At 37.9% G+C, this 15422-nt stretch overlaps 1 protein-coding gene across 1 annotated transcript; it reads left to right on the top strand.

Annotated features, from left to right (window-relative positions):
* Positions 1-11406: 11406 nt before the first annotated feature.
* Positions 11407-14451, top strand: glulb (glutamate-ammonia ligase (glutamine synthase) b). Its single transcript, XM_044362303.1, has 7 exons — positions 11407-11731; positions 12191-12373; positions 12472-12633; positions 12717-12863; positions 12973-13100; positions 13305-13504; positions 13582-14451. The coding sequence occupies exons 2-7, from the start codon at positions 12208-12210 to the stop codon at positions 13898-13900; spliced, it is 1122 nt and encodes a 373-aa protein (XP_044218238.1). The 5' UTR covers positions 11407-11731; positions 12191-12207; the 3' UTR covers positions 13901-14451.
* The last annotated feature ends 971 nt before the right edge of the window (positions 14452-15422 follow it).

Here is a 15422-nt window from a genome sequence, read left to right as displayed (position 1 = left end):
TTCATCCTTTGTAGGGTGCATTTCATCAGCAGTGACCAACTGAGGTGGACTTTTACAGTTTCCATTTACACATTCACGATTTCTGCATTTGTATCCAGTGAGTGCTAAACCACAGCACATCCAAATCTTACTCCAAGGCTTTGGTGTAGTAACTTTTATAATAAGTCCCACTCAGCCTACATAAAGTATCGTGGTCATCTTATTAAAACATTTTCGTCTACACTCCTCTGACAAACAGTATAAAAAACTGAGAAGAGAGGATTTGACAGTATATTTTTAATGATATCAGCGTAGGTACTGTAATCCAGTGGCATATTCAGGCTTTATTCAATATAGAGACTCAACAGTAAGGCCTGCATTGGATTATGTCAACCTGAGGCCTGAACTCAACTGCAAGCGGTGCAGATCTGTGACAGTATCTGACCAAAAGGGATTAATAACTAGGGGAAAAAAAACACAAACATTGGAGCTGCACAGCCAAGCGGCGATTATTTGTTTCCAGTATGTATCACCCCTCAGAACACAGGATGCCTTTACATGCAATGTGACAAGACTTCCTCTATTCTTAACTTCTGCTTCTGTGGCTGCTGGGGTGGAGGAGAGCAGGGTCGGGGTGTGGGGGGGGTGGGTGGGTGGTAGAGGTTGTGGGGGGGGCACGGCAGGCTCCTGGCAGTGGCCTGACGGAGGAACGTCTGACACAGCCTCAGCCTCTCCACTCCACGACTGTGTGCCTGCAAGACAGCACGCAGCCATCTGCTGGATCCCCCCCCCACCCCCCATCACCATCACCACCACCACCACCACCACCACCACAGCCATCGACAACCCAGACCCCCCCACCCCCACCCCACCCCACCACACACACACACACACATACACACACACCCATCCGGATGCTGCTATAACCACTGACAACGCAAGAAGCTAATTAGGAGATTTACTGTGCTAATTACACATGCACAGAAGTGTTGCTGGAGATTTCTATTTGGGGCTCGGCTCTGCGCACGATTTCCCCCTCGATTAAAGGCAAATGTAGCATGTAAAACTGTGTGATTGTCTTTTACACCCCTGCCTGATGCTGATTCACAATGACACCCGACAGACAGCTGGAATGGCTGAGGGCCACCTGACTTCTGAGGGCTGTAAGAAAGCCCCTGCAACCGAAGTGAGAAATGAGTTGTGCGGTGCGCCGAGGGGATGCTAGACTGGAGATAACACCCACAATCCATAACATTCTGGTCTACTTTCTCTGTCAATTAAGAGACAAGCAACAAGATGACTACAAAGGTAACAACAAGCCTACAGTATGGAACGCCCGCACAACACACCCAGCAGTTTCCTTTGATATCAAAGTCAGGGTTACTGCAGAGCTTTTCAAAAGTTGCATTGAGCCCAAAGGAGGAGTAAAATGGGTTTCAAATTTATTCTCTAGAAACTGAAATGGTGGTGTTATTTTGAGAAACCTTTCCCTCAATCTTGCACTGTTCGGTTCTTAAAATACTACACGTGAATACAAAAAAATAGTGTTTTATATCACCAGTCTCTGTGAACTTGCTGACATTTAACTGAATGACTGAAAATAGCTTCCAAAAAGCAACAACTGCTACATAATCTATGCTTGCAAATTTATCCCAAAGTTGCACAATGTGAGCGCTAAATTGGGCTCAAATAAAGGTCAATAAGATGTTGAGCTTGTTCAATGATATTCAGAAACAATTTCTACACCTGTGGTTGTATGTCATACTTTTATAGCACATTTTTCCTGCTGCTGCTGGAAACAAGCTGATGAGAGCAGTGAGACTGAACCAAAACAGTAAAGTAAAACTAAAACAATGAGCTGAAAGATGCTAAAAGAAGCCGAGGAGCTGAGGAAAACTGCAGTCTGGTAATAATTCTCTGTGGGTTCATTTGTATTAGTGACCCCATTTATCCGCTGTGAATATAAAAATATTGATTAGAGCGACTGTGTTAACTTTCACTTCAGTGTCACACACATTAGAACTTTGAGTGCTGAGTTTCAAACAGTACTCTGCTTTGATCGCCCTCTCAGATTTTTTCCCTATTTATAGTTACTATATACTATACTATATTGTTTTTTTTAGATCCTCTCAAGTTTTTTTTATGCAACTACAAATGTTTTCTGCACATTCACAAAGTTTCTTTTCACAGGTTTACAAAGAGTGATATACAACCCCAGAATTTGAAATTATCTGAACCTCATTTCACCAGCTAAAAAGCTGAAAAGCTGAAAAAACTATTAATTTTATTATAAGGGATTGTTCACCATTTTGGCTACACTTATTCACTTTCTTGCTGAAAGTTGAATGAGATCATCCATACCACTCTCATATTTGAGAGTGCTGTCAATTTTCTCATCTAAGTGTTGGCAAAAAAAAAAAATCCCCCAAAAACTAAAACATATTTTCCCAAAATGTTGAACTATTCCTTAACATAAAAATTTTGCAAAACACATACACAACAGATACACTCTAGTTGTACCCTGAGCGCAGAGAACAGTAATTCTACCTCTAACCAGGGTTAAGTGTACAGTCATTTAAGCACTGCAGTACCAGCACGCTGCCTGTGCCTTTCTGCCTTATTACTGGCACGAGCTGGAAGCCCACAGGGTCTCTAAATATTAATGAACTTCTCCCCCACACAGGAATAGGGGGAGCATCTCCTTTTCTTTTCCCCTCCTTTATTACTCTCGTTTGTTTAATTAAAAGAGTGTGTTTTAGGGAAATGAGCCGCTGTCGACCGCCTCTGGTTCTCACCGGGAGCGGTCTGCTGGCATTTAGATAGAGAGGCTGGGTGACATTGATCAGACCTGAGACCTGGTGAAACATTGCATTGTTTTTAGCCATGTACACCTCATTACTGTAGTCGTGTTAGTTAGATGATAATCTGATCGTTTAGATACATGTGATTAAAGATAAAACTGTGCTTGAGCTGCATCCAGAGAAAACCCTCATAGTTTAATGGAAAAAGACAAGAAAGATTATTGATATGTAGCAAAATAATGCTGATATCATTGCTGATTTCCTTAAAAATAAAGCATCTAATAAAACCTAACATGTATGCAACATCTTTAACATGAAAACATAATGCTATAAAAGATGGGATGGGATAAGATGGGAAATGCGGTCCAGCTGCATAAAAACATGGCCTAGGGCAGCTTTTAAATTCATGCCGCACAGTCTTTCATCATTAATAAGAGCGAGGTATCAGATAAGCTCATCTCTTCTGTAACAATAACATGAGTAAACAGGACTTCCTTCGGCAAGAATGATCCCAGACTCTCTGTTAATGCTTCCAATTTCTCAATACTTTATCCTTTTCAGAATCCAATTCACTTCAAGGAACTACATAAATGAGTTCAGTTTGAAAAGATAGTAGACATAGAGCTTTTTTTTTTTTTCCTCCTAGAATATAAGACTGACAGGTTTGTGGAGAATACGACCACTCTCGAATCCCTGTTTTAATTGCTTTTCAACAGCGGTAACAAAGGAGTAATTTAGACCACATACAATAGCATTCTCAGCTGGCCTGCCCTAGTTATTCCAGAAAGAAACTTTTAATTCAAAGTGCTGTGTAGATTAATTTTCTGATATGTTAAACATTGTTCTGCATACTAATTGACACGATTTTTTTATTGTGCAAAGCAAGTCTTTTCATGGAGGCGTAATTAAAAGGGTCGGCGAGGCTTTTATGGCACACGTTAGAGCAGAAATTAGCCAATTACCATTTCTGTTTGAGGGGTGAAATGACCATCACTGCGCCTGGCTCTCTTTTATGTGTCCCACTTAATGGTTTTTAAAGCTCCCCCCCAAATATTTAGTATTCCAAGCCCAAAGAGAGAGACCCAAAGCAAATTACCAGAGCAATATATCTGTCCTCAGACAAGAATTACTGTATAACACAACAAATAGAAAGAGAATTTCCTCTCATATCCTAAATGTCCTGTGTTATATTAAGTGAGGCATTTGTTTCTCTGTATTCTGGCAAAGTTGGAAAAGAATGAAATTTATCTTTTTGAATTTTCAGCAAATGACAAACTAATTCATTTTATTCCATATCACTCTGGCTTAGGAGGCACTGTAGCTTGAAAGGCTGTCTGTATGTTGGGACTGACAACTGTAACAAAAACTAACTTTTAACTGTAAAATCAACTTTGGATTGAATTACCCATTGCCTTTTAAAGTAAGATTAATTCCACAGAATAAAACTGGTGTTTTTGGTTCTCATCAGTCTTTCAGAGGAGTAAGATTAATGTATGAACTGGGTAGAGTGACTGCGCCACCCTGTGGTTCAAGTGAGTTCAACATGTAAAGAAGGAAACCTTATTTAACCTCATGCGATGGCTGAAGTTGGTTTGAAAGCTGCTAAAATCAGCTATAAATAGACATTCTTAAGTGCTTAATTGTCTGTTGACCATGTATATCAAACACTTAACAGTAAGGCACGATGCTGTTGAAGTCAGATAATGTAGATGGCTGACAAATCAATGGAAACTTGAATAAATAAATTCAGAAACATATCAAATGTAGATGCTTCCATAGACAGCAGGAGAACTCACTGAGTGGTTTGATGAGTATGAAAATGATATTAATCATACAGTATACTGTGGCCCTCACCAGATCTCAACCCAACTGAACACCAGTGCTTTCTCTTTTAATTTGTGACTCTTTTCTGAAGGTGGTGTGTCAAACATGTCTGTGCACCTCTGGATGGGATCAGATATTGTGTTGTGACTTTTGGCTATGCCATGACAGAACTTTAATCACTTTCGTAAGTAAAGATCTTTTTGCACTGATGTCATACTTTGAGCGTGTTGGACTGACTATGGACAAAGAAAAATAATTGTCATAAAGTTTTACTGCACCCTTCTAAGCACATAGTGATGAGACTGTAATTGACTCCATTTTATTGTTCTAATGGTACAGGAACAACAAATATTATTCACCTCTGTTCACTAGAAAATGAACATAGTAGTAATGGATAGATGTCATGGCTCTTGTTTTTTTTTTCCAGTTTTTGTCTACACTGAAGATCACTGAGAAATAGGCTGAAGGGTTTCACTGGATTTAAAGCTAAAATCTGCAGTGCAATTTGCGCCTTATAGAAAGACTGAATATATAACTTAATAAGTAAAGAACTGATGGTCCAAATCTATGTTATTTAATCAACTATTATTCAGTAGTAAATTGAAATAGAACTGTCAAATATAAGCAATAGATTGAAATGAACAGTTTGGTCCACATGCTGTAACAGCACAGACAGTGATGAATTGTATATGCAGGATTTAAAAGAAAGAAAAGAATGAATGACAAACGTTTTCTGGCTTCATAAGCATTTTAAAGACATTGATATTGCTTCATTTATTGCTGTACTGACAGATATGTGCTAATATGTAGATTTCTGTGACTTCTAATCACTTAAAGGAACGATATCCACTGATGTTGTTTTGAAAAAAATATTTTGAAATGTTTGGTGGATTCATATGAGAAGCAGAAATAGACCAGGTTGGTAGTTCACATATATAACAATGGGATCATGTGTGAAATGAAACAATGATATGTATGGAATAATTTGTAATCTGATAATTTATCATCTAAAACTGCTGCAGTAACCTTTTATCTTTACTCAGTTTCTTTCTTTTAAATTCATTGCTATTTTTTTCACATTTTTTTGTCTTTCCAGGTGAACATATGGGTGGGTTTGGATGTCAGGACTTCTGGTTTTGTTGCGTTTTTATGTTTTCACTGGTTTGTGATACATTGAAAATCTCTAAGTGCAACTCATCATTGCTGTGCATGGACACTGAAATCCATGTATGATTAATTATACTATAAACGTAATAAGAACAAGCTATTAATTTCCACACTAAGACATGAAGGAAGCAGAATAAAAATCTCTTCAACTGAATGGAACAATGTGCAAAAAATCAAAAAGTAATTTTTAAGATGCAGGTGGCCCAGTGGTCTGGGTTGAATACAGTATATTGACAAAATCTTTACAACACACATCCAATATCACAGTAGAATATCTTAAGAAAAAGTTAAATGTAGAAGAATTCATGAATGTACAAGAATTATGCTGATTACACAGACTGACTTGCTTAAAAAGTCAAATATATTTTCTTAAATATATTTTATGTATGACTGAATGTAACAGATCTGACAATTTATGTTTCAAATCCACCACTGAAATGTTCTCATCTCTGCAGTTATCACAAGTTTTGGCATTTTTCTGTTTGTTTGTTTGTTGTTTGTTGTTTTGTTTTGTTTTGTTGTTTTCTTACACATCTCTAGCAGACAAAGGTGCAATAAATTCCTGAAACAGGTATTCCAGTGATTTAGAAAATGTATAAAGTTGGGGGACTCACAAGAGAAAGATTTAAAAAAGAATGGTAAAAACTGAAGGAGCAGGGAAGATATCCTGATTTTCTCTTTCTAGTATGGGTCAAACTCCAAAAACAATATCATGGTACATCATCTGGGTTATTTTTTTCCAGACATTAGAAAGCTCCTTCCAGAGCCACAAAAGAAGCTGTACAACTGTTTACACAAGCTGAGTAGTAGCTCACTCATTTTTACAAGTGAACTGAACAATTTGAAACATATGAAAACAAGGGAACTGTGTGGATAGCATGCTCAATATCCCAGGTGACCAATTTCCATAATGTAATGTCAGATTATATATCAGGTTGTGGAAAGGCAATACAATACTGAAACAATGTGTTTGCAAGCAATTAGATTTTTTTTTTTTTTACAAAAGGCTCAACAGCAGAGAAAGGGCCAATCTTCTGCTCTTCTGCATTTTATCCACTAGATGTCGCAGTCTGACAACAGATCTCATGTTACTGTTTATCAAGGAGAAAGTTGAGTAAAAATGGTCTAGTGATTTTCTCCTACAAGAGGGATTAAAAGATCTTATAATTTTAGATAATTATGTAATTTAGCATGTAGTTTGGCCCTCAGCCTGAGCTGAGTGATGGTGTCTATAGGAAGACTTGCCTTTCTGTGAATTAAGCAGAATAATGTATGTCTGCATGACCCTACAGCTTGTGTTAGAAGGAGTGTATACACCTGCAGTCTCAAGGCGCTTTTGCAGCTGCAGTAAGGCCTCTGAGCAACAAAGAGCAGATAAGGGGACACACAGGATAAACTGTCAGTTTGCATGTAACAATGGGCGCCTTATTTGTGGAAATGGTAGGCTGAAAGGAACAGACAGAGGTTACCATAGTTAACATTGTTTTTTATTTTTTACTATATAACTCTATAACTTTTTTTTTAACCCTATCCCTTTTTTTAACTTTACACATGCACATGCACATCAATAGTGCAGATTTGCACTCTTAGGTGTTTTCCACATACAGAAGGTGGCTCAGTTTCTTTGGAGCTCTTTAGCACCACCAAGGTGCTTAATCCTCTTCTCTCAGCCTAAATCTGTCTCTCTGTATGTGAGTTTATCCAATTCAGCAAAGTGTCATTGCATTATACTGCCCTACATTCTGGCTACTCTCCCCAAAGCAACAAAAAAGACCTTACATAGATTTGGTGCACATGTTTTTCATTGAAAATATGATGTGCATACATTACTGTTCAGTGTTGTGCTGAACACATAGTTAACTTAATATACCAATCATCTAGCTATGCCCATAAACAACCATACAGGTATAAAACACTGCAGGATTGTCCACAACCAAAGTGGAAACACTGTTTGGCCCTTTTTTAATTCACTACTCTGTCTACCAACATAAAGCTACTGGCAGGAGAAAGGGGTTCATTAGTTTCTGCTACATATTGAGCGATACTGTATGACTATCATATAGCTTTTAATACAACCTCATAGGCAAAGATCACTCTCTAGTTGCCAACTTTTGTGAGACAAAAAATACATCAGTTTTAAAATTAGTTTTAAGATTCCACGGAGTGATTGTACTTTGAAGGTATAGATTTGTTGGTCATCAGTATATCACCTACCTTTCTTGTTTTTATATGTGTTTTTTCCTTACCTGCAGTGTTTTTGTGGTCAAGTTTGTGTGTTTCTTGAGTTTCTTCCACTGTAAATTAAAAATGTAATGTAAGATTAAAAACTGAATAGCATCTATTTGTGGGCTATTTAATGTTAAAATATCGAGAGAAGCGACATCTTTCTTCGAGCTGACTGACGGCCTTGTATGGAAGCAAAGGAAGGCCATGATAATTAGAATTTTACAAGCAACTGAATACCCAATACCCACATTTAAATTTTGTTATATTTCCACTATGTCCATTGAAATAATTTCCTTAACTAAATTTATATGGTTTCAATTCCTGCCTTTTCCAGATTTGTTTTTTTTATTATTTTGCAATTGCAAAAACATTCCCCTTCCCAGAATCACAAATCCTGACAGAAAATTCAAGTGTTTCCGATCACAAAACTTAATATTTGTTATCTTTGTAAAATCCTCCTCAGCATGTATCTGAATCAACTGAACCAACTCTGTGATTTCAACACAGCACTCTGGTTTAAACCCCAGACCTGCCTTGCTTAGGTGTCCTAAAGCAAGTGATAAATCCTTGTGTTGTTCTGCAGAGAAACAAGTGAAAACATATCTTAAATATCATGTCATATCAATGTTTAATAACCTCTCATTGTTCAGCAATACAAGGCCAAGAATCATGGGCTTACTTATACTCATACTTGTGTTCATTGACAATGAATCAGCTGCTCACAGAGTTACTGTTGTTCAAGTGGATAGTTTTAGAGGTGCCAGACTTCTGCAAACTGATAAAAGAATTTGATCTTCATCAAATTTTAATTTTGTTTTGATTTATTTTCACATCACTGTCAAATATAATGACATGTTTACTGGAGGTTCAAGTCTGACTAATGTACATGGCACAGATGCAACAAAGTGAATCAAAGTGAAACCAAATGCAAAGTGTCTCAGTAAGGCGTTGCTTCACCACAAGCTTCAATAACAGCTTCAGGGCACCTTCCAAGTCTGTGTAACTCTACTGAGAGTTGTTAAAAACTACAAACCAAGCCAGAAATCTTGGTGTGGTCAGACCACACTCAGACCTAAATTTAAACAGCCACATTAGGACAATTACAAAGTCAGCCCACTATCACCTGAAGAATATATCAAGAATTAAAGGACTTATGTTTCAGCAGGATTTGGAAAAACTTGTCCATGCATTTATCTTCAGTAGACTTGACTACTGTAACGCTGTCTTCACAGGTCTCCCTAAAAAATCAATCAGACAGCAGCTGATTCACTAAGACCAAGAAAGTGGATCATATAACTTCAGTTCTCAGATCTTTACGCTGGCTTCCTGTCTGTCAAAGAATTGACTTTAATATACTGCTGTTGGTTTGTAAAGCATTGAATGGTTTAGGGCCAAAATACATTTCTGATCTGCTGCTACATTATGAACCATCCAGACCTCTCAGGTTGTGTGGGACAGGTCTGCTTTCTGTCCCCAGAGTAAAAACTAAACATGGAGAAGCAGCGTTCAGTTTTTATGCTCCACATATCTGGAACAAACTCCCAGAAAACTGCAGGTCTGCTGCAATTCTCAGTTCTTTTAAATCACAACTGAAGACTTTTCTGTTTGCCGCTGCCTTTTATTAAACCAAATTTGAGGATTAATATTTTACACTCCACTGTAACTTTATTCTCTTGTTGTATCTGTTTTATTCCCTTTTGACTTCTTTTTATTTCCAAATTTAACACTTTTTAATTGTTTTTATATGTTTTTTTAATTGTGTTGCTTTTATATTCTGTTGATGCCTTTTACGCTCTATGTAAAGCACTTTGAATTGCCTTGTTGTTGAAATGTGCTATACATATACTTGCCTTGCCTTGCATTGCCTCGCCTTGCCTTACTGGAGGGATGACAAACATTCTTCCAGAACATGTTTCCTCATTGATTTGGTGATGGTGTTGGAGAGCATAACACTCCAAAATCCCCTCTCATGGGTGTTCAGTTAGATTGAGATGTAGTGACTGTTAAGGCCATAGCATATATATTCACATCATTTACATCACATAAGGCAGTGAGCCCTTGTGTATGTATGGAAGCATCAGCAATCATTATGTTTCTGCACTCATTTATTCTGTCTTTGTCACCCATCTACATACTGCAGTGTTATAGTGTGTACTGTACACATGGTATGGTATAGCATACTATAATACAGAGATGGAAGGTTAGTAGTTAGGAAGTAGTTACTGTACTGTACTTCAATGTAGTTTTGATGCACTTTACTTAATATTTCCACTTAATGCTACTTTACACTTCTACTCCACAACATTTAAGATGCGAACATTGTACTTTTTATTCCACCTCATTTATTTGATAGCTGTGACTTTACATACAGAATATATGATATTATATATTATAACATATAATGCATTATTATATACAGTATATACTGTATATAAACTTCCCAACAGTATAGCCTATAAAGTAGTTAAGACTAACTCCATCCTCACCAGCTTCTGTACAATACAAAAATGTTGATACATGTTATTGAATCAGTAATAACCATCAAATAATATAATATATTTAATAATATATTACTAAAAGTGGTAATTCTGCTGCATAATGAACATTTTTGATACTTTAAATAAATTTTGTGGTGCTTTGACTTTAGAAAAAAATAAATAATAGACTTTTATTTCCAGTGGAGTATTTTACTGTGGGGTATTTCCACCTTTACTAAAGGATCTAAATACTTTATCCACCACTGTTATAATAGTTTATATTACAGTACAGTATAGCATAGTATAGTACAGTATAGTATAGTACAGTATAGTACAGTACAGTACAGTACAGTACGGTATAGTATAGTATAGTATAGTATAGTATAGTATAGTATAGTATAGTATAGTATAGTATAGTATAGTGCAGTACAGTACATTATAGTATAGTATAGTATAGTATAGTATAGTATAGTATAGTATAGTATAGTATAGTATAGTGCAATACAGTACAATATGGTATAGTATAGTACAGTTCAGTATAGTATAGTATAGTATAGTATAGTATAGTATAGTATAGTATAGTATAGTGCAATACAGTACAATATAGTATAGTATAGTAGCACAAGTTAATGTAATACAACTGCATTTTATTAGGTCAAACCGTATGTGAGTAAAATATATTTTTAATGATTATTTCATCATTGGATATTGGTCATAACAGGGTATTCAAAGCTGTGGGAACAAATTGTTCTGTTTATAAAACTGGGCTTTAGGGTCACTAGAGGGCGCACTATTTGTTTATCACTTCCAGTCACAAAAAGTGTCTTTTTCTCTTTCTCTCTCTCTCTCTCTTTCTCTCTCTCTCTCTCTCTCTCTCTCTCTCTCTCTCTCTCTCTCTCTCTCTCTCTCTCTCTCTCTCTCTCTCTCTTTCTCTTTGTCACATTTAACATCCTATTTGAATCGGTATCGCTGTCTGGCTGTGTTTTTTCCGTGCTTCGCATACGTTGGTGAAAGGTTAACCAGAGTTAAAAGCGTCTCTGTGGGATTTCTCCTTTTGTTATGACCGCACAGAGCCCATCACGACCTGATCACGTTCCCCTGCAGCCAATCAGAGGCGGCGGAGAAGCTCAGCAGCGCTATAAATGCACCGTAGAAGCGCTGGATGAAGTAGGAATGAACAACAATAGACACCTTCAGACCGACCAAACATCTAGAGGCTGTTTTGACCTTTTGATATTTGTCTACACTTAACATAAGGTAAGCTATACCGGTCACTGAGATGTATAAAGACTGCTGGATTTATTTCTACAAGGCGGTTTGTTTTCTGTTGGTGCGCTGCTGAAAGTTTCCCTTTGTTTCAACCTGTTATTTCAATGTGTAGATGTTTACTTTTTCCTAATACACACAGTTAAATGCTACTATATTTGTATGTATTTTGCACATTTTATGCCTATATAAAAGCTCGTATTATTTGAATCAGAGCAACAGATGATCAGACAGGTTGTGTCCTGAATCACTGATGGTGCTGTTGTGTAATCAGTCATAATGTGGTTATACTGCCATGGGGATTTTCCTGGCCAATAACACTCACTACAACCTTATTTTTGTCAGCCTTATGTTTTTTTCTCTCTCACACTATCTTACATGCGCAATCAAATATAGTGGCTCCACTGTGATCAGTAGTGAAGCTCATCATCTGATCTCTTTACTCTGTAGGTGTCTGGGTCAAAAAAATGGCCACCTCAGCAAGTTCAAAACTGAACAAAGCTGTTAAGCAGCAGTACATGGATCTCCCTCAAGGAGACAAAGTCCAAGCCATGTACATCTGGATCGATGGATCTGGAGAAGGACTGCGCTGCAAGACCAGGACGCTGGATTCTGAACCCAAGACAATTGAGGGTAAGATCTGGCTCCAATCTGATCAGTAACAACAACCATAACATTGTTTTGTAAGATTTTAAAGTTAATCATTGATTTCTGCTGTCTTTCTCTGTCAGATCTTCCTGAGTGGAACTTCGACGGCTCCAGCACCTACCAGTCAGAGGGCTCCAATAGCGACATGTTCCTAATACCTGCAGCCATGTTCAGGGACCCGTTCAGGAAAGACCCCAACAAGCTGGTGCTCTGTGAAGTGCTCAAGTACAACCGCAAGCCTGCAGGTATGAATGCAGTTAAAAACTGAACATTTCTGGGGTTAGAGCTGTCTTGTATTTCAGCTAATCTCTGCCTGCTGTTCCAACAGAGACCAATCTGCGCCAAACCTGTAAACAGATCATGAGCATGGTGGAAAATAGTCACCCATGGTTCGGTATGGAGCAGGAGTACACTATCCTGGGCACAGACGGACATCCCTTTGGCTGGCCCTCCAACGGCTTCCCAGGTCCACAAGGTGAGTCTTAGGTTGCCAGCTTGACTCATTTAAAGACAAAAAAAGTAATACATTAAATATCCCAATGGCCAACTGAGCCTTAATATGGAGTTTCTTTCTACCTGTTTAGGTCCTTATTACTGTGGAGTTGGAGCAGATAAGGCATATGGACGAGACATAGTGGAGGCGCATTACAGAGCCTGTCTGTATGCTGGGGTTGACATTTGTGGCACCAATGCTGAAGTCATGCCAGCTCAGGTATTGTGTCATTGTTTTTATTTTTAAATTGACACACTTTCACAGCAAAATGCCGTTTTATGTTTTTGGGGAAAAAAAATGGAATTTCTTTAAAATAAAACAAATATAGAGAATAAATAAGCCACAGTGGTAAAATGGTGAATAACAGTTAATAATCAAAGTAAGCTTTCACTGCAGCTTCTCATGCTGTCTGCTGTGTTTCAGTGGGAGTTCCAGGTTGGGCCTTGTGAAGGTATCAACATGGGGGACCATCTTTGGGTTGCTCGCTTCATCCTTCACAGAGTTTGTGAGGATTTCGGTGTGGTGGTATCCTTTGACCCCAAACCAATCTCAGGGAACTGGAACGGTGCTGGCTGCCACACCAACTTCAGCACAAAAGAGATGCGAGAGGATGGTGGACTGAAGTAAGAATGAGTTTTAATTGTTTCACTGTATCAAATATTGTTTTAAGTGTGTTTCTAAGTCCCTTTTCTCTCCACAGAATCATCGAGGAGTCAATTGATAGGCTGGGGAAGAGACACAGGTACCACATCCGGGCGTACGATCCCAAAGGAGGGCTAGACAACGCCAGGCGTCTGACTGGTCATCACGAAACCTCAAACATTGACGAGTTCTCTGCCGGCGTGGCCAACCGTGGCGCCAGCATCCGCATCCCTCGCTCAGTGGGGCAGGACAAGAAGGGTTACTTCGAGGACCGCCGTCCGTCTGCCAACTGCGACCCTTACATTGTCACAGAGGCTCTGGTGCGCACATGTTTACTCAAAGAAGAGGGAGAGGAGCCCACAGATTACAGCAAATGAACAGTCTGAGAAGAAGTGTCATTACCAGTACTATATTTAGCCTTGTCTGTTCCAAGACTTTACGGATCGATCTTTAACTTTTTTGAATTTTTTTACTTGACAGATGAAACAATGATTGAGGTATCCCTGCATTCTATTTGAATTCAGTTGTATGCAGCAGTTTTTTTACCTCTGACACAAATACTGCCTTTTTGTCAACAACAGTGTTTTTTGTCATGGTAGTTGATGATTTATACAGAATTTCATTATTGTAATATGTTTAACTTGTACTAATGAAAAACTGTCAATGAGAGCAGCAAGATTGTGCTGCCGATCTTGTAACTGACCCAAAGGATCCCAAAGGCATTTGAATGTTTTCAGCAGTCTTGACCTCACTGTCACACTGGTGGTTTGATCATGTTGTGAATTGATGAGGTCATTATGTAAGTCAGTCTACTTTTTGTGTTTTCTTTTTTAACAATGCATGTCTGTTTTGTCTGTTTTTTTTCATTTGTAATTGCCACTTGCAAAAAAAACATCTTTAATAAACAGCTAACATTTTTACAACTGTAGTTTGACCCCAGTTTAATCCCACATATATCCTGTGTCGCCTGTAGTTATATTCCAGACACCAGTGCGTCAGATCCAGACTATCAGCTGATACAAATCTGTGAAATGTGATCGGTGTTAAAGGGAAAGTGCTCTGTAATGTTTAACAAATGGTGGTTAATTAAGACAGGGAACATCCCCATCCTCTTACTTATTTGAACAGCTGATCAGACCAAGTGACTACCATCAGTAGAAAATTAACATGATGTCAAACCTTTAAAAGGGTTTTGACAGATTCATTATTTACTGTAAAAGTGATGACAGCAGGCATGTGAGCACATTGACTTGGCTGACTTCTGAAGGGTATCACTTTTGTATAGCACAGGTCATTCCAGAAATAGTGCGTGTGACTGCTTGGTATGTTGTTTTGACAGAACCCTCAATAACCTATGGACTAGTTTTTTAAGTAGGCCAGGAAAGTAAAGGGATGATGGGTGTTTCTTTCCAAAATCTGTCAGAGGACCTGAGAACCTATGGAGAAGGATGGGAACTTATTTTGTGCAGTTAGTCGTACATTTGTACCGCATCACACACTGTATTAGACAAGTTGCTTAAACAAGTTTAGGTAACTAATGCAATTTGGTAAATAGGGTTAGACTCTATCAGGGTTATGTAACAACAACTTTAACTGATTATCAAAACGTAAAGATGCTCTCTGAACATGTGTTCATTCATACAAAAATACTTTGAATAATAAAAATACAAAGAAGTTAAAAAAATAAAGTTTAATAAACTTACAAATTGTAAGCATATCACCTCCTCCTTCATTGAAATCCAGAATCATTACACAAATATGCTTTGTTACAAACATTTAGCTGCTACATGCAATATGTCTTTTTCTTCACAGAAAAGTCCGTTCTCACTGTATGTGCACTGCGGGATTCACATTTCTAGATTACATTTGTATAAGTTGCATACTGGACCACAGTTGGCT

The sequence above is a fragment of the Thunnus albacares genome, chromosome 9 (genome assembly GCF_914725855.1).
Source record: "Thunnus albacares chromosome 9, fThuAlb1.1, whole genome shotgun sequence".
Taxonomy (NCBI): domain Eukaryota; kingdom Metazoa; phylum Chordata; class Actinopteri; order Scombriformes; family Scombridae; genus Thunnus; species Thunnus albacares.
The sequence above is the reverse complement of the archived record's forward strand: the minus strand, read 5'-3'. Positions and strand labels throughout refer to the sequence as shown.